Consider the following 27409-nt stretch of genomic DNA (forward strand, 5'->3'; position numbering starts at 1 on the left):
CAGTCTGGGGGTCTCAATCACCATCTCGGCTATCACACTGAGTAGCTCGGGTAGGGCTGCTGATACATAGCGGGGAGCCAGGTATACAATCAGCACGCCCTGCTGCCTCCCATGACCCCACTTCACACCTAGGGATTCACAACCGGCAGTCTGCGGCACAGTGGTCTCCCTTGGATCCAGGCCTTCCCTAATAATAACCACCACCACCCCACCCTGTTAAGCACTGGAATCACTGTTATTAAGCACTGGAATCACCAGAACTATGGAACAAATTACTGCAGGAATAGGGGTAGGTGAAAAGCTGCTCTTGAGAGGCAACTGAAATTGATTAAGGCCATGAGAATGAGTCCTCTTAGAATTTACAAAAGTGAGCAATCCACAAGATATTTCTTTTAGACAAAAAACTTCAGATGGTGGCACTCCTCTTCCCCCCCAGAGGCCTGGAACCATTGAACTGACCTTCACTTCAAAGAAAGCTGAACCAAATGTTGGCCAACGATATATGAACTTCAAGAAGGCAACTTTGGCCTCATCCACACTTTTTTGTCCAAGTTTGTTGACAGCAGAAATAATATTCTGTAATATAATGTGAATCAAAACTAATCAGTTTTTTTCCCATTAGAATTTTTTTCTTGGGTAGTGAGAAAGTAGTCTTTCCTTGTACCCACATAATCACACAAACTGATTTATTTTAGAACTTTTCACTCCAAGATTACAAATAACATATTTTGCTATAGGCAAAAGTGATGGCACTGAGCACTGTAAATTATTCCTTCAAATTAAACTTCCAAATAAGAAGTCAAAGAAATAAGTAAAGCGTGGCACCTGTAACAATTAAACAGAAGTATAACAAATATAAGAATGGCAGTTTCTGAAATGATTGTTATCAATGAGAAATTTTGCAAGAAGTAAACTAGATTTATTTGCAGATGAATCTTTGGGGTGGCATATAAATTATGGAAAATAAATAAATTATGGGAAATAAATCAGTAGCTTTACAATGCTGATCAAAAGAGGAAGACCAATGTAAGTTTTAAATAATATATAATACTAAAGTAATATAAGATCCTTTATACCCGTTTCCACTCCTCTGGAGATAGTATTGGAATCATGTTCTCAGGCACTAGTTCCTTCAGTATTTTAGGTATTGCAGCCTGTTGTGTTCGATCACCGTTAAAACGAACTCTGAAAATCAGCCCGGCCAATTGGATAGCATCCTCTTTTGAGCACTTGTGATAGCCTCGCAGATACTTCGGCAGTTCCTGACATGTAAAAAAGAGACGTTAGCACTGACTGAGATTATTTGCATATTTGAAATGATGTGTACATAATGAAAACATGAAAATATTTGTCCTGTGGCATCTAGATCTTATTTCTAGAAAGAGTTTTGCAAGATTTTTGTTTTGCAATAAAACACCAAACTGGAAGTAGAAAATCTCTGGTTCAGACACATTCTCAAGGCTTGCTTTTTTGGTTAGCTGTGACTGTTCCAAAATGTTATTTTAAGATACCTGCAGTGTCAGCTGTAAAAATGTTTTTTTCATTTTTGTTCAGTTATCATGAGGAAGATTGATATTTTAATTTGATTAATTTCAGTTTTACCAATCCTATGTATACACCCAAGGGATCTATCTCATTGCTATCAATTATATTCTATAACCAGTATTCATACATGTTGTGAAATGTCTATATTATGACAATCATATATACAAATATATGCAAACAATAATTGATGCAAACATTCATGCTAGTGATTATTTCACTGCTATCATCAATCCTGTTTACCTGATGATAATGAAAGATGCAATCAGCGTTCAAATCTTTCCCAGGTATCACATTCAGCCACAACTTTCTCATGAAATATACCTGATAATTCATAGTGGTGGAAAACACTAGAGAAGCAATTTCAGACATTTAAATAAACATTTCAAAGAGACATGTACAAGCACTTAAAATTTTTACTTCTATTCCTGATATCTCCTAAACACATAGATATAAACTACACTGAACCAGAGCATGAGGAAAATAAGCTTTCTATAACAGTTGGAAAAAAGCTATATTATTTTTCAAGTCAATTATACTTTGGGTGATAAATATTCAATAAATCCATGTTTCTGCATAAATGTCTTAGCTATTTCAATACATTTTTTTCAAGAAGAGATGATCAACATGGAATTGCTAGCCAATTCCAAATGGGTTGAGATTAGAAAGATTTCATTTTTATCTTGTTTTGTTTATGGTTATGTATTATACAAAAATATCTCAGATAAATCACCTTTAATAAAGCTAGGTCCCAAAAGAGCCCCTCCTCACTTCTCAGTTTTATGTATCCCTTTACTGATAATTAGCTGCCATCCAGATATTTGCAGTTCATCTATTGGGAATTCAATCAAAGCAATGGCTTGGATGTATTCAGTCAAGCTTATCTATTACAATATGCTTGATTTAGGGTGGCCTGGAAACCCCACAAGTAATATGTAACAGCACTCTCTAATCAGGTTACTGTTTCTCATACTAGAACTAAAATATAGCTATTATGACTAGAAGCCATATATATCCTTCAGTGAATCATATGCATGTTTACCTGAAAGAAAGTTGAGGCACTTATTTCCAAATAGACATGCAAAACAGACATACACTGCAAATATTAATAGCGTCTAGGTTAAAGTCAACACCCCATATTTCATCTTTTCATGTCCATACCCTCTTTTCCTGGCCTATTCTTCCGAGTCCAGTCAGTCACCTGTCTCAAGGAGTCAAAGAAGTAATCTGCTTCATTCTGGCTGATCACCTAGAACAGACAATAAAAGGGAGCTGAGTTACTACAAAAAATTGAATTATTAATTCTCTGAGATAACATTCCAGAAGAACCAGCATAAGAAACTGTCAGCTGCCTTTCTGGCACAGTTAAAGATGCTTTCTTATATCAGGATGATTTCCCTCACACAAGCAGTCTGTTACTGTTCTTACATCATTAACTGGGTAATTTTTGTATAACCCAATTAAGAGCAGCAACTCCACTTTTTCTGTACTGGAGATCAAATTTATATAGCCACCCATCTCAGAAAAAGTTATTTTGAGAATTAACAACACTCAGATAAAACAACACATGTATAAAACAATCATTATAATAACTGTAAGTGACCTCTTTTTAGTTTCAATATATGAGGGAGTTTAAAATGTAACTTTTAACATACAGATTAATTTAACTTGTTTATCTTCATGGATTTGATACACTGAATGTTATTGTTGCTTATTATATATTTTTCAAAATTGTCTAAAGCTAAAAGTTTTTGGACTGAGTGGCAAATAAAAGTCACTGAATTAAAATAACATCAACATTAATCCCTTAGAATGTAACTCAAACAGAATAAAGAACAGAAATGAAATTAAAACTGCAGAGCAGTGACAGAAGTGAGGCACAGAGGAGATAATACAGAATAAGATGACAAAACAGCCACTTGGATATACACTGTATGAGGAATAAGAAGCAAAAATATTTTTAGACCCATCAAAACTTTCTAGTTCTCCAAATCTCTTCATCAGATAGAACTGATATACTCATGTCAAATTACCTTATCTGAAATCTTGATAAAGAGGCTAAATCCATCCAAGGAGCTCAATTCCATTTTGTTGCCAATCATCTGACATAGATCCCATACTTTTGTGTTTGTTCCTACATCAAAAACCTGGACCATAAGAACAGGAAATTAAAATGACTAGTTTGGAAGCAAAAAGAATAGGTGCAGCTTGCATAGGCGTACAGACTGCTAAAAGTAGGCTATCTGCCTGCTTGGCTGTTTGTTTCTGGAAATTAAAGCACAATATATTTAAGAACACAATGTGATTATCAGATGGTGAAAAAAGCAACAGAAGATGGGACGTTATCATCCCTTATGATTTGCTCAGGCGTGCCTAAATGGAACCCGATAGATAGATTAGATAGATGATAGATAGATAGATAGATAGATAGATAGATAGATAGATAGATAGACAGACAGACAGACAGACAGACAGACAGACAGACAGACAGACAGACAGACAGACAGACAGCAGACAGACAGACAGACAGACAGAGATAGGAAAGAGAAAGAAAGAAAGAAAGAAAGAAAGAAAGAAAGAAAGAAAGAAAGAAAGAAAGAAAGATAGATTATAGGCTGCCCATCTTACCTCAAGGTGACTCTATTACCTTCTGATTCACCATGACAGTTTCCCTCAATAGTCACTTCTTCCAAGCTGACTTTTTATTTTTCTCTCTTCCCCGCCCATTCCACAGAGGATGATGACATTTTTATCCCACCTTATATATAACTCAAGAGGGCAAGGATACTTTACTCCTCCCTCCTATATACCCTCCCACCCATAATAACAAATATTAAACCTGGGATATATATCAATATGAAAATAAAAGAACTTAACCTCACCTGCTCTGTCTCATTTGGAAAATGAACCTTGTGAGAAATCTTGGTGATATTATTCTGAATTGCATCCACTTCTACACTGTGTGGAGCCCACTTCCGACAGCCACTCCTGAAGAACAGAAATACAAATGACTCTTAGAACTATCTTTGATGGAGAAGTTCTTAATGCTAGCACAAGAGAGTCAATTTTCACCAGCCTCACAGGAAAGGTAGTTGAGATGGGAGTAAAAATAGAGACAACTAAAGCTGAAGGTTTTTTTTTTATAAAAAACAGTTTCTATCCATGCATGCAATAAAATATTATGTATATTTTGGAGCAGAGAGTGAAGGAAAAGAAAACCAATTGCATTCACAAAAATACCTTAACAAAACCACTAAAGGATGAGGAGGCTAAATTAATCTCTCCTCAGGAAAGAAAGATTTTCCTCTTCATAATGATTATAGATTAGTTTATACATTATATAGACTTTATAGACCTGATTAGCATTCTGTAATTATTTAAAGAATAAAAAGCATGAGCCAATCACAGAGCATTAAAAACAACCTTGTACCTCATCACTTTTTGGATCCTATGTCTGCATTCCAATGCCAAGTTCTCCTTCAGACGAGTCTCAATGAACTTCTGAACATGTTTCAGCAATGATTTACTAGGTGGAAAAAGGCCTGTACAAAGCCACAGTAACTGCCAACCACTGTTCAGGCTATACCTGCCATGTGATAAATAATTTCAAAATTTGCATACAAATATCCAAAACCTAAGCCAAAAATTCTTCAGACTTAGAAATCTATTGGGCAACTTAGACCGATGTTATGATTTGTGCTTACTTTACAGTAATTTTTTGTTGTGAAACTCAAGGAGTTTCTGCAGTCCAAATGCAGCCTCCCCCCCGACCCACAGATCAATATGTTGTTTGTTGTTGCAACCACTGATATAAAATCTATCCTATTGAAAGAACTTCCAATTTAATGCTCCAACTTGGCACGTCCAGTGCCAGCCAAAATGGTCATGTCAATTTGAAATATTTGGTTAGAAATACTTTTTTGTTACCTCTTGTGGTTTTCTGTTAACTGTTTCAAGATCTGACAGTAGACCTCATCTTGCAGAGTATCCTCCTGGATTGCCACTAAAAATATCTGGTCAGTAAGTTCCACAGGAGATCTCTCTTGCTTTGAGGGATAATCTCCCATGTATTTCATAATGGGTGAGCAAAAAAATATAAGGAAAGATGTACCAAAAAAATAAGTACAACTACAAACCAACTCAATACTCCTTCTGAAGGCAGCAAGTAACTACTTAGTAAATGCTCTTTAGTAGAAGCTACATTTGACTATTAAGATAATGCTCTCTTACATACCTATCTTATACTAACTCATTTTGTTGCCCAAAACTTTTTGTTTTGCCCCAATTCTCTTAGCATAATTAATTTGCTTGTTCTGGCAATCACCATTTCTTTGCTCTGGCAATCACCATTAATGTAATTTTTCTCCTGGATTATCCAATTTGGTTACCTAAAATCTAGATCCACTCTTCATCCTCTTCTCAGTTTTCTGCACTCAGATAAATTAAACCATGTCAAACAATTAACAAACATGTAAAGGTATTTATCAATACCTATCTGTTTCTTCATTTTTTTTAATTAAAAATAGTTCCAAGTCAGGCACCAAAGCATAGAAACCAGTTCAGAGAAAATAATTATATTCTGCCCATTACCAAATAAACTGACTTTAGCATGAAGGATATCAATGAAGGTCTGGCAAGCAAAGTCCAAGAGGTCTGGATTAGAACACACTTTCTTTAGCAAAGGCCTTTTCAGGGGCTCCCTAGAATGAACCCACAGATGATTCCGCCCTCGGGACTTGGGTAAAACAGCCTTGCTGATTGACTCCTTCTCAGGTACTCTGAAGAAACATAAAACTGTTTCAAACCATAGTCTGATCAATACAGACAACTAACTTATATCTGTTGCTTACAGGCTAATATACCCTAGTTAGAATTTGGATCTTCCCTAAGATTCATCACCTACTACTCAGAATTAGAATTAATTCATAAAGTAACAACAGGACAAAGCCATTTTCATATAGCAAAATCCTATACCTCTCTGTTAACATCTATCAGAAAGAATCAAACTAATTAAAAAGTTAATATGGATATAAATTATGTTGTCAAATGGTGATTTTTTTTCTTACAAAAGGGGCTCTTAGGAGTGAGGGGAAACACTTGAATGTTTGAACTGGAATCCAGAAAAAGTGCAACTCTATCAGGCTTTGAAATGAAAGAGCTATATGTACTGGGATGGTCTGTTATGGACTGATGAAAGACCCAGAGAGCAAGATAGGACTGAACTACAGATCAGTCTTTCTAATTTACAGACATGGCTGTAATGAATGGGAGTTGAAGATAGAGGATCTGTCTGTCTCTTCAATATACCCACAGGGTGGCGAGGTGGCAGCGGCAAGGTGACACTGGCAAGTTATTCCAATCAAGCTTGTATGTTCTACAGAGGAATATCCCATGTAAATGCAGTCAAGCAGCACCATTTTTCCCTCTCTAATGCCTTTTGGGTGCTGTGATTATTTAATGCTAATATTCCCTTGTGGCACTAATCAGCACTAGTGCAGTCAGTATTACTTTATGAAAGCTAACTTTAAGATAGCATTTTAATATTGCGAGGCAGGAAAGCTCTTTCTGTACTTCACTCCATTTTTTGTACATTAGAAACAACTATTTTAGTGATGTCCTTCATATAGAACAATCACACATGGACCAGATACCCTTTCTGAGCAGACCAGTATGGAAGACAAAATAGAATTTAATAACTAATACAGATATTAATGCAATACTCATTGATTCTTCCTCAGTTAGGCTTAAAAGGTGATAAAGGTATGCTTTTCAAGGAACTATATAAATTGTATAAAACATAATAAAGTATACCTGAAGTGGTCATAGGAGAATTCTTCCAGAGTATATGGCTTCACATTTGCATTTTCTTCCTCAGGTTCCTCCACATGAGAGTTTAGAGATACTAACCTCCGTTGTTCAGGTGACATCATGAGCAAGCTCTGGAAAAATATGGTCATTTGAAGACACTCCACTTATTGCCATGGCAGCAACATAATATCAGAAATTAATTCCATGTATGGATTTTCAGGCAAAGATTTGTGAGCAGGACTTCTCTTTCTGCTAGGTTTGCTCAAATGTGTTTGTCAGAAAAAGACAAGGAAGGAAGCATCTCAGCGTTTTTCTAATGTTAGAGGATTCATCCCAAAAAGGATTCTCAAAGGGGCTAGTGCTGTACTTGAGCAAGCTCAATGGAACACATTATGAAATTTAGCAATTAATTATTATATATCTAAATATTTAGGCCAATGGACAATATTTTTATCTCACATAGATTCTGATAACAATCTTATAAGAATAATCACATTTATAACATTATATTAGATACCTATGGATTACAGTAATTTTCTGTGCAAGCTTCATTATTCTGTTATATAAAGTTAGGCAGGAAAATTAGTACCAGGGCAAAGTTAACTTTTAAGACCAAAAAACTAAAAACAAAATGGGAATCTGTCTGAGCATCCACTGTTAAACACAGAATTGAGGTCCCAAGTTAAAGAGAAAATTCCAAGTGGAGAGTAAAACATCCTTAAATCTGCTGTTAGAGATAACACTGTAATAGTTCAATATCCAAATATGTAAATTAGCATGTAGAAAGAACAGCTGAAACTCTACAAAGATTTAGGGACCAAAGTCTATCAATGCCTAAAAAGACTGATATTCCACATATTGAAAAGAAAGGGACAATATCACTTATTACTTGGATTCATTAATGTCTTCAATCATTAGAAGCCTGTTTTCAAGTCATCAGTTTTGAAAAGGTGCAGAGAAGAGGTTTAGGACTGATTACTATGCTTGTTGGATTGAGGCTATCACAAGGGATTAGTCAAACATCATTAGAAGGAACAGCACAGCATCTAAACTGTAATCTGTTTTAATCTGGTCTCTGTAGGCATCAGGATGGCCTAAGATACCTCCTTTACTGCAATTAAAAAGACCGCTCTGTGTGACTTTTTAAAAAAGAAATTCTTGTAATTGAAAAAAATGAAGTGGGAATTTGGCTTAAGCATTCTTACAAATTAAATCTAGCTAGTGGCTGAAGTACTATGCCTTGTTTGCCATATGGCTAGAAGGAAGAAGATAAACTGGAGTGGTAAAGAATATCTTAGAAGTTGACAAAGAGCTATTTTAGAAGAGTGTCCTTCAATCCTTCTTTTTTCCACTATTAGTTTACTATCTTTATTATTCAGGGAATAGAGTGGCAGTCATTTATCAGAGTTAAGCATTGCATCTGCATTATTTGATCCTTACCAATATTTGACTGGAAGGCTTTGTAACTGTAGGGATGATATAGATGGTCTCTGATGACACAAGCCCAGAACTATTGGTTCGCTCATTTTGAGCAGGGATCCAGCCTTGATTTTCTCCTAGTCTTTTGTCTTGGGTTAAAATCAACAAGTCCCCCTTTTTGAAGGCCAAAATGGTAGTGTCACCTGAAAAATAAAAACTGAAGCATATTATTTCAGCTATTATACATGTCCTCTTTCTGACAATGTCAAAATACCATTATCTCTATTTTGTGTAAGCATAGATACTTCAGGCTATGTCATACAGTGGCTATAACATGTTTAATATCAGTGTTTTCTACCACTTCTTCATCTAGTAGAAAAAGATTGCATTATATTTTTTACTAGCATTACTGGGGGAAAAAATAGCCTGATGACCTTTTTCTCTGCAATTGATAGGAAAAGTCAAATTACACAAAGATAACAAGTAAGATACTCATGAATTCCCAAGAAAGAAACAAACTCTTTCAAAAGAGAGATTATGATAAGCAGGGCTTTTTTTCTCATAGAACGCCTAGAATGGAGTTCCGGCACCTTTTTTGGATGGAACCTTGTACGGTTGGCAAGACGGGTTGTATGACGTGTGTGAGTTCCGGCACCTTTTTTTTTTCTTTCAAAAAAAGCACTGATGATAAGGATCTGATACATCTGTAGCTGTTTTTGCATCACCTTACTATGCCTACCCCATATTACTTGGCCCAGTGGAGAATGGCATGAGAATGGATTCACATATTGCACATGTTACTCTCTTTTTCTTCCTTTTTTTCTTTTCTCTTGCACTTTATATTCTTTTTCTTTTCAGGTTTAATTTGTACTGTCTTTTATTATTTTTAAATAAATATTGTTAATTGTTATGTCTTACAGCACAACATGCAGTTGAACTTTTTCCTCTCTATGCTATAGATTTTTTCTTTTGAACAGCAACAAAAATAAACATATCTAAGTTACCTTGCAGCTTTTTGTCTTGTATTGCCACCGCATAAAGTGATCGCTTTTTCAGCCCTTCCAGGAACATGACTATTAATTCTGCAATTGCAACACTATTGACAGATGTTAAGACAAACTCTTCACCACGCAGTGTGCTAAGGGTGCAGCTTTGCCCAAATGTCTTGACTCCCCTGCAGTCACAAAATATTTCAAAAGAAAATAGTTTGTAAAATGGCAAGAAAACAAAAATCTGATATCCTTCAACTTCTAACATATGCAAGGAGTAAACATTTCTAAACATAGAAGTGTTCCAAATGGACAACCATTAGTGCTACCCAAAAAATCATACTGTATAGCTTTTCCTTTTTTGTAGATATTTTTATACAGAAAAAAATAATATAGTAAGTAAACACAGGAGGATATAAATGGAAACTCAGAAAGGCAAAAAATGGAAGTCCAGATACTGTGTAAAATCCTGTGAACAAAGCATATACTTGTATAATCAAAATAGTTGCAATGTTCCTAAAGCTGAAATAGAATTACTTTGGTTAATTCAACTCTTTCATCTTTCTTTACAGAGATGAATTATATTGCATTAGATTCTCACCCCGGAGGACACAATACTTTAAGAGCTAGAAAAATACTTTCTGAGTAAACAAACTCACTAGGTTTATTCCTTAGGGAAAGAAAACCATGAGAAAAATAGAAACTATTTCAGTTCTTATGACACAATAACAGAAGAATCAAATATAGACAATGATATGATAGCATTGTCCTAAATGTTGACAAAGAGCTCTTTCCAGTCCAGCAAGTCCAATAACAGTACCTGTTGGTATGGATGCCAGTAATTTCTGGAAAAGACAATTCTAGAAGTCTTCTTTCAGTGTCATCTAGGAAACATACCCCTTTCCAATTAATTGCCACAATGAAATGTTTCTTTGGCAGACTGGGCCCTGCAAGCACAATATAAATATTAGCCTTTTTCTACTTTTCACTATACTTCCTCCTACACAAAGTATGTTGCCATCACAGTACCTGAAAATTTAGTAACTTCAAAGAATCTAGAAAAGAGCAGAGGCCACTGATCACGGGCAAAGTCTACCAGTTGCTCCTTTACACATTGTGGGGAAGTCTGGTCCTGTGTGTAAGCCGCCTACAACATACAAGATATATATTGCAGGTCAGTGGGTATATTTCTTGAATATAGTACATTGCACAAAGGCCCTAAAGTACCTCCAACAATGTTCACATATTTATTGTTTAATCAGCAAGTTACAGATAAAAACAATTACAATGAAAATGAATTTAGGCATTTCATTCATACTTGACTTCCCAGCAGCAATAGAAATAGATGCTAATATTAATGTCAAATCCTACATAATTTGGATGTTCATACCTTAGCGTGAGCATATGTGATGAGGTTCACCCACTTCTCTTGGGATTTGGATCTTAGTAGCTTTACTGGGATACATTCTTGGAGAATACTTTGAACCAACTCATTTTGGATGGATTCTCCAAACTTGATATAACAGTATTTGGCTCCAATTTCCACTAAGTCCTCCTCCTATAACAATCAGATTAGTCACTTTTCTGGAAGAGTTCTTAATCCACCTTCATTCCCTAGGCCTGATTAGCTAGACCAAACAAAAGACATATTACTGTATTTCCAGTAATTAAAAAAAAAACCTTCATGGCATGGGATCAGGATACTTGAGGGACCTGTCCATCCTACTGGGATTGGCCCGCCCCATCCATGCTGGCAGAGGAGACATGCTGCAGGTCCCATTGGCCAAGGTATCGAGCTGGCTGCATCCAAGAGAAGAGCCTTCCTTTTGGAATATTTTAAACTCCCCACCCCCCAGAGTGAGATTGTCTCCAAGCCTCCTGACCTGCCGCAAGGACTTAAAAACCTAGTTTTGCCAGCTGGCTTGGGGCTCCAATGGAGGGGTTTCACATGGAAGGTGGTTGATAGATTAATAACAGACCCTCCCTCCCTCCCCTTCTCACCCTACTCCTTCCCTCCCCATCTTTTAACTAGGCTCAGTAATTGGATCTTTACAGTATTTTATTGTGGTAAGAAGGGCAGCCAATGAATTTTACAAACAAACAGATAGTACCTAGAGCAATGGATTTAGAATGATAAATCATTCTTGGCAGAGATATGCTCTTAAAAAGTCACTTTTTCTCCAGGTGGCTTGGGCCTCATAGCCAGAGTACAAAAAAATCTACCTTTTCACAGCAGTATTCTCCAAACCGGATGCCACGTATTATCTGATAATAGATGAGTTCAGTGCTGATGGGATCTTCTTTGGAGTTGTGCCAGGGGGTGAAGATCTCTTTTCTGAAGTAGAGACGCCAAGGAGTGTACTGTCCATGGCCACTCTTCTCTTTTTCCTGTTGTTCACACTGAGAAATGGCATCCATGATGTGATCCCGTCCACTGCCCAGTGACCAGACCTAAGCTCATTGTTAAGGAAAAAAAGTCTGCTCAGGTAAAGAAGTACAAATTATATAATATACTTAATTATATATTAAGTACAAACTTAATACAATAACAACTGAATGAAAATTGCCCAAAAGTTTTAAAGAAAAAATAATAGCATTGTGTATAGCTGTGCATAAATAGGATGGCAAAAGGAAGAGATGGTCTCATATGTTCTTCCACATTAATTGTAGGGCAGGGTGAAACAATCAATTGACACAGATTGAGAAGTTACAGTATATTAATATTCCTATATATGTCTGGGTAAACAATGAAAAAAAATGCCATCGGATTTTTATCACATCCTTCGCACTCCATTGAAGGGCATTTACTTTAACATTATTTGATGCCTATCTTCAATGACTACTACAGGTAAGTATCACCACATTCCTTATTAATGCCACTTTTGTGAGGTTCCGTTTGTGGCACATGGATTACCGGTATGCTCCCTATATCACAGATGGTGCCTTAATCTCATTGAAGTACTTAGTAGTAAGCTTTCTCAGCTAACACAGTAAGTGATCATAGATCAGCTGCGATAAGATCAATGTCCTGAAATATCTAAGAAGGCCACAGAATTCTTACCCATAGCTGTGGTCTTTAGGCACCAATGGCTTTATTCTACAACTAGATAGGTCTAGTGTTTTGTTTTTGTTTTGCTTCTCTATCCACTTACATTCACAGTTGTTGACTGCCTTGTGCCAAAGAACTTCTTGCCAATCTGTGTGCTCCTCTCCTTTTTACGTTTCTGTCACGTTTTATTACCTACATCATACTGGTTTTGCTCTGTTGCAAATACTGTCTGTCTGTCTGTCTGTCTGTCTCTCTCTTTCTAATCTATCTATCTATCTATCTATCTATCTATCTGTCTGTCTGTCTGTCTGTCTGTCTGTCTGTCTGTCTGTCCGTCCGTCCGTCCGTCCGTCCGTCCGTCCGTCCGTCCGTCCATCCATCCATCCATCCATCTATCTATCTATCTATCATCATTTCATTAATTTCTTTACTCTGTCAGTCTATGGCCATCTATTAAATAAATAATTCCAAGAACATTCACAACCTCAACATCCAAGGGGCCTTTATATAAATATTGAACAAATTGGAAAAAAAGTTCACTTAGAATGAGTGTGCAAAGAATGACTTACTTATGTAGCCTGACTAAAATGAACATAAAACACATAGCATGATAGCGACACATATGAGAAAAATACACACCCCTTTAGATCATGGGGGTTATTTTGCTCTCAAACAATGACATTCATATGATCAGATTAAATAGAAGAATACATGGGAAAAATCTTCTGGCTGCATCAATTAAAAAAGCAAAATACCAATTCTGATTATGTGAATTGCTTTCAGTTATAAAACCTCTGAGTGCTTTTAATGTGAGAAAAGGGTAAAGAGGCACGCTGGCTGAGGAATTATGGGAGTTGAAGTCCACAAGTCATAAAAGGGCCAAGTTTGAAGACCCCTGATCTAGAGCCTTGGACTGGCAGCAAAAGAAAAGCCCAAATCATCCAGCCAAGTGTTTTCTGAAGTAATGTTCCCACTCTGGGATACAAAAATAATAAATTAGAAATGAAATTATTTTAAAAAAGTGTGCATTTCCAGTGCATTTATATTGGCATAACACATAACTTCATTTTACCTTATCATACAATGCAATGTAGAGAGAGAAACCAAATGTGTCTTTCAAGCTCATTTGATCAGCTACCAGCTGGCAGATCTCCTTTGCAGTGGAGGCTGAATCTGCAAGCACTTTGGTACTGTTGCCATTCATCATGATTACACTAAGTGTAATTGGCTTCTTATTCTTGGTTGCCTAAAAAGCAAAGTTAAGTAAGTACTAAGAAATAGAAGTCTAATCCACACATGAAGAAGATTGAATCTCAACTTTTACAATATAGTGTATATAGATTACCCCTACATCTAGTTAGGAAAGGCTTTGTGAAACTGTTAGAATAGTTTAATCAATGTTTAACTTTTTCATGCCTTTTAGTGCCTTAATGCTAAAAATGTGGCAAATATCTGTAGCTCAGTTTTAGGATGAGGGTGGAGATTCATTCTCTGAGCTTGTGGGTTGGTTTCTGAACATTTCATTACCAGGCTAGATAACATCTTCAGCGGAGTTTAGGGGATGTCAGTGTTCTTCTGTTTATAAAGGCTTTGTGTGGGCAGTAGATCTTGTGATGGAGAGGTATGGGTCTTGTGATGGGTCAGTATGGGTTGCATCAAGTGAGGGTCTTATGATGGGTCAGTATGAATCACATCAGCAGCACTGACCCTCAACTAACACACGCAACCCCCCCATGCCCCCACCCAGCACTTCACCTCCCAATGACCCTCACCTGATGTGATCTCCCCATCATAAGATCCATCACAAGACCCTCACATGACACATCCCACATCTGACCCATCAGAAGACCCATCACAATGGCAATTCTAATCCAACATATCTGAAGGATATCAGATTGGAAAAGATTAAATTAGATAGATTACCTGTCCTGTCCTATCATACCATAGTTTTTGATGTGAGAAAAGGGAAGATAAAAATGTAATGTAATTTGGGTAATAGTTACCTGCAGCTCCATCCAGCTAGGTGGTTCAGATCGTGTTCCATTCATATACGTTCGCCTCAACCTTTCAGAACAATATGGTGCATACAATAATGGTCCACACCGAATGAAATTGAGTAGATACTACAGTAGTATGAAGTAAAATAAGTTATTTGAAAGCATATATCCACATAGACTTGTTAGGATCTTCTATAACAGTAAGTAGAACATAGTGAAAATGTTTATAGTCAATTCCATATTACTCTTTGCACTTTGAATATCATGTCTCCAGTATAATAATATTCTTTAAATACTCTTTAAGAATGAGCTTGACAAAGTAGAAAGTGAAATCATTCTTTAGGCTGCAAACATGAAAATGTTTGGCCTGTGTCTGAAAACTGCAAATGTCAACCTTCAGTGTGTAAGACAGAAACAAATTTCACAATGGTATCAAAATCCAAATGTTGCCAATATGACGTTTTTAGGATAGCACTAACCCAGAAAGCGGCCAGGAATTGGGAGTGAACAGGAAGAAAGCCAAGATATACAATAAGAAGGGAAACACCAGAAAGAATAGAAAATATTTACTGCAGAATTTTGCATTAGGCAACTATGGACTAGAGCAGAGCTTAGCAATTTATACCCAAAACCATCTAGCCCATGGTCCTAAATAAAATATATTTACCTCACTTGCACAGAAAGAGTGCTTGCTGCCTCCTCGGGCAACCATTTTAACTATGGCTTGACTAGCTGTCTCTGTACAACTTGTGCAAAAAGTACCCCTGAATGGTGGCAGTAGTACGGCCTCTGGCCCTACGCTGAAGATGTTTGTCACCCCAGGGCTAAAACTTTATTCTACGCATGATCCTTAATCACTAACTGAGGTAGCTTTCACTACGAGCAAACAATTACAGAATCAGTACCTTCACAAACTGGTCTGAAGGGCAGAAAGAACCAAGGCAGAGTGACAGTAAGATCCAACCTCTATGATAACTAGTTTTATTGTTATTTTCAGTGAGTTGTTTGCAGATCTGGCAATAAATCTCATCCCTGTTATATAAAACAAATAAGCAGGCATTTTGTTATGTTTCAAGTTCATCATCTCAGAGGCTAGCAAACTTTTCTGGCCAGAGATTACATTTAATTACATTTTTTTTTTTTTAAAAAAAAGGACTGTGCTCTCAGCTGGACGCAGCAGGGATGAAGAGCCAAAAGATTTGCCTTTCCTCCTTTTGGGAATGTAGGATTTAATGACATTCCTATTTTGTATAATGAGGGGGGGAAGGAAAATCGTAGAAGGGGGAAAAAAAGATTTTAAAAACCCAAAACAAAACGAATAGGAAAATGCACAATTGAAGGGTCATGGTGGAAAGATGGAAAAGTGTTGAAGATATCTCTCATTCTCTGTTACTTGTCATGCATTTTGGTTTTCAGGGTTATTTCATGTCCTGTACACAGTTTTACCTATAACAGTGATGGCGAATCTTTTAGAGACCGAGTACCCAAACTGCAACCCAAAACCTACTTATTTATTGCCGGGTGCCAGATGGGCATGGCCCACTAGGTGGGTGTGGCTGTGGTGATCATGGCAGACTGGGTGGGTGTGGCCAAGGTGGTCATGATCATGGTCACCTCGATGTTGCTCATAGGGAAGGACGCCTGTGGGGGTTGGGCAGGGTTGGGGGAGATCCAGGGGGTCTCTGGCAGGTGGGGTGGTGGGCAGGAGGCTCGTCCTGCGGGTGAGGCAAGGCAAGGCGAGGCAGGGCGGGGGTGCCATTGTTGCAGGGTAAAGCGAGGCAGGGGCTGGGGCGGCTGCTGCCTGACACCATCGGCCCCCGCACACAGGCCAGCGAACGCATGGGGGCCGACAGTGTCCATCAGCAGCCACAGCCTGCTGGCCCCTTGACCTGTGCACTCTGGGGCTCCGCAAACCGCCGCCAACAGTTCAGAGAAGCCACTCTGAGCTGGACAGATAGCCGACAGCTGAGGAGGTGATGCAGTGGGTCGTGCCCGGGAAAAGGAGAGCCTGCGAGGCCAGGAGGGATGGGATGGAGGGGAGGGAAACCAGCCATGCTGGGACGCATCTGGCCACATGGGACCTTGGTGAGTTAGTGGGTGTCTGGTTGAAGAAGGACAGTTGCCATCTCCTGGGCATGGCGCGCGTGCCCACAGAGAGGGCTCTGTGCCACCTCTGGCACACGTGCCATAGGTTCGCCACCACTGACCTATAACAATGTTTACTTAAACTATCAGGCAGGGAAAACAAATCCAACCAATGAGTCCACTAGATTTCACCCTTGTTATGAAATTGACTGAACAAAAAATGGAGGCTTTCAGGTGAAATTTAAGAGATTTAAAACCTCACACATGATATTGTTCTAAGATTAAATGTAATCTTAGCTAAAATATTTTATGACTTTTGTTTAAAAATGCAACCGATGTAAAAATAAACAGCATATATAGCATTATATTTAAAAATCTTGAAAATCAGCTCAAGAGCAATAGAAAAAACTTTGCTTCAAGCTTCTTGCAAAGAAAATAAAAAATGACATCGGCCATCAGAAGAAGTAATCTTCAGAGTTTTAATGTCAGACGTACAAGGAACCAGTGTCATAGCCACCAACCACATAATTAGTGATATCAGGAACACCACTGATAAAGCTAAATAGCTTTTTATATAGCCTTATTTCACACACATACACAATTACAATGCCTGAAGGAAACCTGAGTTTTATTCAAGCCATTTTAGATGTGCTTCTAGATCTGGATCCATGCATTTGCTATTGAAAATAATGGTATTATTTAATAAATGTAATACCTGATGGCAGGACGCAGGATAGCATTTCCAATGATAAACTGCACTTTTTCAAGGTTAGACATAGGCCTCTCAGACTCAGAGCATTCCTCCTGAAACATATCTTCCCCATCCATCAACTGGCTTTTTATCTAAAATAAACATAAAACCATTCACCCTCTTTTGATTAGGATTATTTTAAAAGGCACCCAATCCATGCTAGAATGGAAAACCAGCTCAGCCCCTCCAACCTGGTGTACTTTAAATGTTTGGACCAGACTAATCTCAAAACAAAGTAGGAAGGTCCTACTATAGGCAAGATATATGCTCCATTCATCTCATGTTGCTTTGGACATAAGATGTCTGTCTGTTCACTGGCAATCTACTTTGTTGACATTATTCTTTTTATATTCAAGATACAAGAGGAGAGGGAAACATCTGCATATGTCTGCTGCTCTCTCAGAAAGTTTTTGCCTTGCAATAAGCCACACACAAAGTATATTTTCAATAGGAGACTGTAATGCCTTTTGGATGGTGAGAAGAAAATATGGAACAAACCTTATCAGCCATTTTGGAGTTGCGCTTCAGTTTCACAGAAGAAATTACCTTGGATAACTTGTTAACTTTTTTGCTGTCTACCTAGATTATCCAATTTATGAAGAAAAAAAAGAGTTAGCTTGATTCCCCCAAACCGATAGAAACTGCTAAACAGAAGGGGAGCCATCATTCATAAGCATTTGGAAAGCAACTGTTTTCTCCTCTTTGTAGTGTCACTTAATTACCCATATTACTGCTTATGTTACTATTTTTATATTATGATTTTATATTAGCATTTTAAGTTACTTGTCTTCAGAAATGGAATGGCGTAAATGCTGCAACAAATAATTGTGTCATGGTTCCTATAGGTGAAACCATTTAAAAGAACTTCAAGGCAAGTTCCTTCATCTAAAATCTCTAAACTAAAATATGGCAACAAAGACAAAATGAAAAATGGCTTCAATTCAGTTTGTCATAGCATTGACAAATTGGTTAAATAATAGCTATTAATTAATGGCTCCCTTGAGTCCAGAGTTTGACAAAATGTTATTGTCAAAGCAAGAATATACAATATTAGCAGAGTCTTTATTAGACTCAATACATTTGTCATATAGAAAAATGTCACATTCTAAGACATTAATGCTCTACTAGCAGTATACAGTAAGCTTTAGAAAATTACTTAATATAGTTAAAGAACTTTTAAAAGTCAAAAACATTACAGAGTGAGAAGGATTTTTAGGAGACTGAATTTAAGAAGAAATTGTGGCAGCAAACCATTCTCATCTTATTTTACTGATGGAATGGAACTAGGTTTCTTATGTACTATGGAATATATAGAAAGAATTGAACTGAGTCTGCTTCCTTTTTAGTAAGATTCATGCTGAGTCTTTCTAGTGTTTTGTAGACACTTTAGAATAACTTCCTGGCAGTGTTATAAATCATGCAAATGGAATGTAGTGCTTTCTTTTCACTAAACAGAGTGCTAATAAACTTTGACCCAATTTTCTGGCTAAACCAAAACTGCTTACAATTAACAATAGCACAATTATGGACAGTTACCTTATCAAGCATCTGAAGTGTCATCTTGTGTGCCATGTACAAACCACAGACTCTGGGCTTCAATGGTTTTATAAATGTTTGCTCTGTCTTTGGGACTTAAATTTAATTTATTGTGCCTTAACATTTAAGTCCCAAAAACAGAGCAAACATTTCTAAAATCACTGAAGCCAAGAGTCTATGGTTTGTACATGGCACACAAGATGACACTTCAGATGCTTGATATCTCTCTGAAAAGATGAACTTTATCAAGCTCTTCACAGGTTACAAATATTTGTTGGCTGCGGAGTTCAAATTGTCCACAGTTGCCCATATTATGAACCACTGAACTAAATGCTGTAGCACTTGCCCAGATCACAGATGTCAACATGGTAGGTGACATCAAATGCTTCCCCTGATGCTATTTAGGCTTCTTGTCCTACTGGCTTCTGTTAGATCTTTTTAATTAAAATGATAGGAAACTAGCATGCTGCAAAGCAAAATAGCATTATAAAGCATTCTAATTTTTCTATTTAAATACGCTTATAGCAATGAAAAATATTTTTCCCTTACTAGGTCTGGATGATAACTGCTTACAGGCTGCGGTTTGCTGTTCTTGCCAAAGCTCTCATAAATCTGGGTCTCCTTGGAACTTCTCTTGCTATTGATATTCTGCACTCTTTCTGGCAAATCACCCATGAACTGCAAAATGATGGTCCATACAGCTAGAGATGCCTAGTGAGAACAGATAGTAGACATACTGTCCTTGCAATTATAATGCATTTAAATAACAAATACTTATTAGCTGAATGAACAGAAATTAACATCCTTGGTTTTTGTACATCAGCACATGAATGTATTTAATTCCTATTGAACATTATGAGAATTACTATACAGTTATAATAATAAACATGATGTGGTGTGAGAAACACTAGCAACTCATTCAGTAGATGATTTTACCATTTTGTCCAATCAAGTCAATTTTGTTACAATTTCACTGTTGCCTTATTTTGAGGCCAACATTTAAGAAAGAGAAAACTGCATGTGATTCACATTAAATACAATTACTGTACTTAATGCGTACTTCCCAAAATAAAATATGGAAACAAATATTAATAATTCATTGTATAAATTTTGCCAGGAAAAAATGGGCACAAATTTTGCCTGAAAATATTATAAGACATCTGGAATGTGCAAATTAGAGAAGGCTAATCTAAATTACACTTATGGTCTTACTGCATATTTGCCTTTATCTCAATTTTAGGTCTTTATCATGTTTTATGAAGTAAGTTGCTAAGTGTCATTTTTTTTAATTAAATAGCAATGAACAAACATAATGTATCATAATGTGCCATTTCTAATGGATAACCCTTCAAGTTGCAAGACAGATAGTGATATGTTGCTTCAATATTTCTACATGCTTATGTTAAATATAGTTAATGTTTTCAAAATTGGCTGAACAAAAATATTTTAAACTAACTGATAAACAAATAGTTCTAACTAGATAGTTTAGTAACAAATGAATACTTTAAGCAGGGGTAGTCAACCTTGGCTCTTTTATGACTCGTGGACTTCAACTCCCAGAATTCCTGAACCAGCTGGCTCAGGAATTCTGGGAGTTGAAGTCCACGAGTCATAAAAGAGCCAAGGTTGACTACCCCTGCTTTAAAGCCTTCAGGGTCCAAATAGGGTGACGTTAGTATTTTAGTTCACTGGACAGTTGACAGAGGAATAGGTTATGCAGAAGATTAACACTACAGCAGACTTTTCTATCAGGGTTTAAGCCTTTATCATTCTGCACAGATTTGTCCTTAAAAAAATGCTTGAAAACAATATCTTCTGAAGAATTCATCAGCCAAACAACAGAATATTCATTTAGAAAGTTACAAAGGCTGCTTACATGTTTCTGAGCCAATTTCAATGTTCTGATTTTTGCCTACAACATCCTGAAAAAATTGAGGACAAACTGCATTCCTCAACTGCAGCCACTTGTGTCTTTCAGCAATTAGACAAAATGAGAACGTGGGGATTAAAGCAGACAACTTTATACATGGCCATTGCCTCAATTGTCTAGAACTCCTTGTCATGGTAGGTTAGGTTGGTTTCTTTGTTTCTGATCTTTATATATTGTTGGTAACTTTTTCATTGAGCTTGGAATGACAAATGTTCCCTGTTTTATAAATAAAGGGTTAATTAAAATTGAAGTAAGATTGAACTGTTAATATTTGCACTTATTAGATGACTGAGAAAGACCAATTTATAGGAGATAAGGCCATGACCATCAATTGCTATAATAACATCTTCTAAATTTACTTTTGGGGGGGGGCTTTGAGGCAGTGCTAGCTCCTAGCAACTCCTTAGTCACTGCAGTTTTCTTGGCAAGATTATAAGAAATAGTTTGCTTTTCTTTTCTTCTTAGGGCTTCCAGAGAGACAGCAATTGACCCAAAGTCACCCAGCTGGCTTGGTGCCTAAAGTGACACTAAACCTCAGCCTCCTTGTTTCTAATCTGGTGCCTTAAAACATACATAGAATATACAATATACAAACACAATAAAAACCAACATAACCCAATACAATTATTATCCACATCACCGCATTGACATCCATTGTATAATATTCATTACAGTAGGCAGCACCACATTTCAAATTATCAGAAAAACATAGTCTGATTCAGAACAACTTACTCTTCAGTCCCTGAAGCCTATGTAACAAACAGTGTTTTAATTTCTCTACTTATTATCAGGGAAAGAAAACAAACTGTTTCAAATTTATTCCAAAGGCAATTTATTAAGCATTACTTCAAGGAACTGGGAGTTTTGCTTTTAAAAACACATTAAATTAAGATAAATAATTACCAAAATATCATCCTTTTCATCATGATAAAGCAAAGGGTGGCGCAGGGGACGTCTAATGTGTGTATAAGTGGCAGATCCCTGGAAGTAAGTTGCTGCAAATTTGGGGAAGGTGTATTGTGCCAAGTCATCTGACTCCTCATCCAGCTCTATGGTTATGGGGATCATATCCAGGTCTATCTCATTCAGTTTGTGCATCTGTGTTTTTTTCTCCAGGTCCTACAAGGTACAGAAATAGAAAAATAGTTTTATTTCCCTAGTGTTTTTAACCTGCTTTTTGCCTTGATAGAACAAGGTGTTGAAGCTGCAGGCAGAAAAGCTTTAAATAATGTCCTCTTCAGCATTCAGGGATTGCATTCCAGGCAAGAAATGGTAGATAGAAGACGATTCCACAAAAAGGGAAGCCTATGACTACAGTGGAATGAAGAACCAGCAAGTAGGTCTCTCTGGACAAGTACTCCAGATAGCTGTTCCTTGTGAAGAGATTGACAGGCAGCAGTCTCCAGCAGGTTTATAGCTCTGGGAAATGAGGGAACAGCCATCTTGCTCAAATTGCTATGGCAACCTCAGAGATTTGACCTCTGAGAAATGTGGGTTCTCTGGCCAAGTTCATCATGACTCCCATTTTATTTATATATTCATAGAAAATAAAAGTGAATGGCTGAAATCCATTGCTCTGCTATTGCAAGGTATTCACTGCCCAGAAATAGGACAACTGTAAGTTGAGGTGGTGGATAAAGGAAGTAATGTGAAGTAACTTTATCAATTTGCTTTCTGGTAAAACAATATTTTTTATTTTGGTCACAACCAGCAATGCAGCCATTTTCACGATATATTTTGAAATTTTCAAATGTGCTTATTAGTCCCCAAAGTTACTTCATTGTTCAAGAAGCACAATCAGGAATACTAGCCTTATATTTATTACAAGGTTACATTAACAGAAACTTGCAAGTCTGAAAGTACCCTTTGGTACTGATATGCAGGTTCTGAGGTTTTGCTTGATAAAAAAAATACAGGAAACCAGAAGTTGGCTTTAAGCTTTTACGTTTTTATTCAGCTGAACAAATACGGACTCCTCTAAAGAGAGAAGCCCCGAATGACAAGAAATCCTTGTATTTATTCTTTCTGATTACATAAGCAACCCATCCAGCAAAGCTGACACACATAAGATAAAGATTTCACCCAGTAAGTCTGGCACACTGTAGATAAGAAGGGAGAAAGCAGAAGTAGCTAAACATGTTCCCTTTTGGGTGTTTCCCTAAAGATATCGTATGTTCTCAGGTGGGTTAGGACATTGGGTGTTTTCCTTGCTGTCCTTTCATGACCCTGCATCCAGGACTCTGCAAGTGCCCAAAGACAGCAGGTCATCTGCACACCCTCACAACCGACACTTCCCATACTATCTCCTAATTCCGGGTCAACAGTACCTCACTTTTACTCTCCAAAAATTAGGGAGGGTCCCTCCTAGATGCTTTTGCCACCCTTCTCCTTTGGACTCAGATTTTGTTTACCAGACTGTTGTCTAGGCTAGGTAATGTGCTCTTTCCCACATACCATTACAATAGACAATCAATTTAATTATTTCTCCACATCTTCTTACCTCAAAGCCCAAAGGAGCTTGGCCTTCTTGCCCCCCAATGAAAGAAGGCAAGAAACCAAATACTCTGTCCACCATTTCCTGGTCACTGATGACATCATATAGTGATTCAGGTTTCTTTTCTTCAGATTCCTTTACTTTTAATTTCTTAGCATAATCTTTTGATCCTGGAATTACCAAACGTTTCTGTAAATAAATGGTAGGAATCCATTAAGCTGGACTTAGGGATTGAGTTACGACTTTATATGTACAAATTGCACTTTATAGCTACTCCTGCATCATCATAACAAAGTAACAAAATTAGTTACTTATTCAATGATTTGACACTGGAAAATTCAATAATAATTGTGTTCTTACCAATTTATTAAACATTGCTTCAAGGAACTGTTAACAGAAAGCTACAGTATTTCTTTATTTATTTTGGCCAGTGAAATGGCTCATCTACAAGCAGAAGGAATCTCACTCAAGAGCTTCAGAACGGAGAACCTGATATGTTGATACAGGTAAATGGGCAGAGAAATCTGAGCGATGCAAAAATCAAGCACTAATGAACTAAGATATTTTCCTTTTCTTGCCTTCTTTAGAGGAATGAGAGTACTCTTCTAGGGCTGGCTCAAAACCAAGATAAGTAGCATCCAGATTCAGAAGCCAGGCTGGAAACCTAAGAAAAGACTTGCAATCTAAGAACTAATGAAGCTCAATATGAGTTGGTATCTGGATTTAATTACACAGAAGATTATTTGAGTTTGGTGACATTATTATACCTTGTTGTTTTTCCATCTCTGTCTCTGTCTTCCTGGTTGAAGGAGTTGCTACTGAGATAATCCTTTCAGAAGTCAGTTTTATTTTATCTTTTTCCTCCTTTCCTTTTGTTCTTTCAACTCTTTAATTCTTTAAGTAAACTAAACACATCATATAGACTTGATTCTTACTAACTGTGTGACTCCATTCTGAAAGGGTTTTAATATCATCATATGTATTCCTTCTGCTGACTACTCCCAAGTCTACTCCCAAGTAACTCTGGTCCAGAAAGGATTTCTCTGTGGAAGAGTACCTGATGATAGCATTTACTAAATGGGCTCTCCTTAGGATCATGGGACATTGTAAGATTTGCAGAGGAAGAGGCCTTAGAGGGTCCCACCTGAGGCAGTCAGGCAGAACACACACCAACATCCTAAGCATGTGTGCCTTCAAGTGCATCCCATTACACCTTAAAACTCACTTTAAAGCAAAATATTGCGTTCACCCTTTTCAAGGAATTGTTGTAGAAGAAAACTTTACACATCTTATCTTCTATTAAATAAAGAATTGAGATTATTCAGCAACTTAGGTATTGAAGGATTGTCATCGATAAGAGATAGGGCAAATTTTTTCAGAAGAAGGAATAGGTTTTAACTGGAGGGGAGCAGATTTTCGTTGAACATCAGGACAAGTACTGGTGGAAATAGCTAATCATTGGCAAAACCGACTGCCCCAGGAAAGGGTGAATTCTCTTTCTCTGAAAAAAATTAAGTAAATGCCTAATTGCCATCTGTCAGGGATGTATAATATGGATTGCTGCATTGACAATAATCTTAGGTAATTTTGAAACTGTTACTTTTAAGCATTTACAGAAACAGGTTGGCTATAACACTAATTTTAGCCATTCTGTTCTTATATCCTAGTTATGATTTTCCAGGCTCTCCACCTTAATTATAGTATACAAGCTACAACTAGTCACTCTCTTTGGAAGCATTAGGTATTACATAGCTATTTTATTCTATCATCTTATCAAAATCACTCTTCTGCACAATTTTTATGGACAAGACTTGTGCTGTGATTCCTATTTCCATGCTTCTTTCCTACCTTCTTCATTTTGTGCAAACTCTTACGAACAAACATTCCCCTGGCATAAGCCTGTATCACACAAGCAGCTTTCAGCTGCTCAGCAATTTTCTGGCGCATCAAGTAACCTCTGCACAACGCTTGAAACTTAATCACATTGCCACGGGCTTCTTCGTACTTCTTCATAAGCTGTTTGCTCCGGAAAAGGGCTTGCAGACGTTCAAATCCCAACACGAGCTATATGGGAGAAAGAACAGCCTGACTTTAATTGTGGCACGAAACATCTTCTGTTGCTGAACCTCAAGGTTAAAGGCAAGCTCTTACCATTCTAAATTTTTTCCGAGCGAAGTGTCCTCTCCAGGCAGCCTGTATAACTACAGCACTATGTCTCTGCTTCAGAAACTGTTTCCTTTACAAAGAAAGAATAACAACAAACACAACTAAGTTATTCCGCAAAGACAAAGAATATTAAAGGAGTGTTCAGAGCACGCTCAATGGAACAGGTACTGGAGAACTAAGTTATCCCAAAAAAGAAATCAGGAAAGTACCCTAATTATATCAAGACCAAGTGATTTCATTTTCTTTATGGAAACAGTGACATGTGAACTCTCTCTTCTATGATGTGTACTGGAATTATCTTAAATAGACATGACCTTCTCCAAGTGGTTTTTTCGTTAAAACTAATGCTTTAATGTTCAATGTACCATGAATTTAGAGAGAAAAAAGTTCATGTGCCTAAATGAGTTAAAGTGATTTAGCATGTTTTTAGAGGAAATTAGGTATCTGCTGTGGCTCCATTATTGTGGACATGAAGGCTTGGAAAAAATAGTAATAAATGACTGATTTAAATGCAGTGATCCTCTTGCTCTATGGATAGTGTTCCATTCATTACCATTTCCTATTTCTTTTCCAACTTTCCATGCTTATTGAACATGCTGGACTATTTCTTTGTTTCTCTTTTACATTTTTTTTAAATTCATGAACCTTATCCTTTCATTTCTTGTTAGCCAAATAGGGTAGACAACACATTGATTTGTTGGTTATGGGGTCACATAACAGGAAGGGGTCCAAAAAGTCAAGATGGCATCCATAACCATGCAAACAAAGCCCACCCTTTTAACATGTGATGCAGTGAACATAAAAATGGGTGGGATTTCAATTACCTGAAAGTGGCTGTCATCTTGTCTTTTTGGACACCCCTCCCCCCATGATCACTACTACTTATGGGCTTTCCTCATTCTTTCCCTTCATCCTTCCCATTCTGGAATGGAAGGCCAATGTTTTGCCTCCTAGGCTATAAACTACCATCTTTTTTCTCCTTCCTGCCCATTTTTACTCTATGAGGACTTTATTGGTAAACAAAGCCCTCCTCATTCAAGATCTTATTCAAGAGGGGGGTGCGGACCTGGCAGGTATCACCGAGACCTGGCTGGGCACGGAAGGGGGAGTGCCCCTCGTTGACATTTGCCCGCCGGGTTTCCAGGTATTCCATCAGCCAAGGACCCGGGGTAGGGGCGGTGGGGTAGCAGTCATTATAAGGGAGAACCTATGTCCGAGGGAGACCACTGTGCCTCAGATAGACGGTGGAGAGTCCCTCCTTGTGAAGTGGGGGCAGGGGGTTCAAGTGGGCCTGTTGATTATATACCTGGCTCCCTGCTATGTATCAACGGCCCTGCCTGAGTTGGCCGACGTAATAGCCAGGGTGGCAGTTGAGACCCCCAGACTTATAGTCATGGGGGATTTCAATCTGCCATCGGCGGGCGAAACGTCGGCGGCGGCTCGGGAGTTCTTGGCCTCCATGACGGCCTTGGACTTGACCCAATTAGTTCATGCCCCAACTCACACGGGGGGACACATACTAGATCTAATTTTTGTCTCTGGCCAGTGGCAGAATGATCTGGAAATGGGGGAGGTAGTTGTAGAGCCCCTGTCATGGTCAGATCATTCACTCCTCAGGATGGACTTCCGGACCGCCCCCCCCC

At 37.6% G+C, this 27409-nt stretch overlaps 1 protein-coding gene across 1 annotated transcript in view; it reads right to left on the bottom strand.

Moving 5' to 3' along the window:
* The window catches only part of MYO7B (myosin VIIB), a 60675-nt gene that overhangs the window by 5204 nt on the left and 28062 nt on the right, over positions 1 to 27409 (bottom strand). The window contains exons 19-44 of the mRNA XM_029285820.1: positions 25752 to 25836; positions 25449 to 25664; positions 23607 to 23789; positions 22010 to 22225; positions 19726 to 19887; positions 18139 to 18219; positions 17605 to 17732; positions 15710 to 15836; positions 14811 to 14930; positions 13880 to 14053; positions 11982 to 12209; positions 11149 to 11316; positions 10788 to 10905; positions 10579 to 10705; positions 9774 to 9943; positions 8791 to 8972; positions 7354 to 7481; positions 6163 to 6320; positions 5470 to 5623; positions 4973 to 5128; positions 4425 to 4530; positions 3576 to 3689; positions 2704 to 2791; positions 1786 to 1892; positions 1077 to 1262; positions 460 to 576 (exon numbers count right to left, since the gene is read on the bottom strand). Coding sequence (XP_029141653.1) covers positions 460 to 576; positions 1077 to 1262; positions 1786 to 1892; positions 2704 to 2791; positions 3576 to 3689; positions 4425 to 4530; positions 4973 to 5128; positions 5470 to 5623; positions 6163 to 6320; positions 7354 to 7481; positions 8791 to 8972; positions 9774 to 9943; positions 10579 to 10705; positions 10788 to 10905; positions 11149 to 11316; positions 11982 to 12209; positions 13880 to 14053; positions 14811 to 14930; positions 15710 to 15836; positions 17605 to 17732; positions 18139 to 18219; positions 19726 to 19887; positions 22010 to 22225; positions 23607 to 23789; positions 25449 to 25664; positions 25752 to 25836 — 3799 coding nt within the window. The remainder of the gene's footprint in view (positions 1 to 459; positions 577 to 1076; positions 1263 to 1785; positions 1893 to 2703; positions 2792 to 3575; positions 3690 to 4424; positions 4531 to 4972; positions 5129 to 5469; positions 5624 to 6162; positions 6321 to 7353; positions 7482 to 8790; positions 8973 to 9773; positions 9944 to 10578; positions 10706 to 10787; positions 10906 to 11148; positions 11317 to 11981; positions 12210 to 13879; positions 14054 to 14810; positions 14931 to 15709; positions 15837 to 17604; positions 17733 to 18138; positions 18220 to 19725; positions 19888 to 22009; positions 22226 to 23606; positions 23790 to 25448; positions 25665 to 25751; positions 25837 to 27409) is intronic.

The sequence above is a fragment of the Protobothrops mucrosquamatus genome, unplaced genomic scaffold (genome assembly GCF_001527695.2).
Source record: "Protobothrops mucrosquamatus isolate PMUCROS unplaced genomic scaffold, P.Mucros_1.0 scaffold2296, whole genome shotgun sequence".
NCBI lineage: Eukaryota > Metazoa > Chordata > Lepidosauria > Squamata > Viperidae > Protobothrops > Protobothrops mucrosquamatus.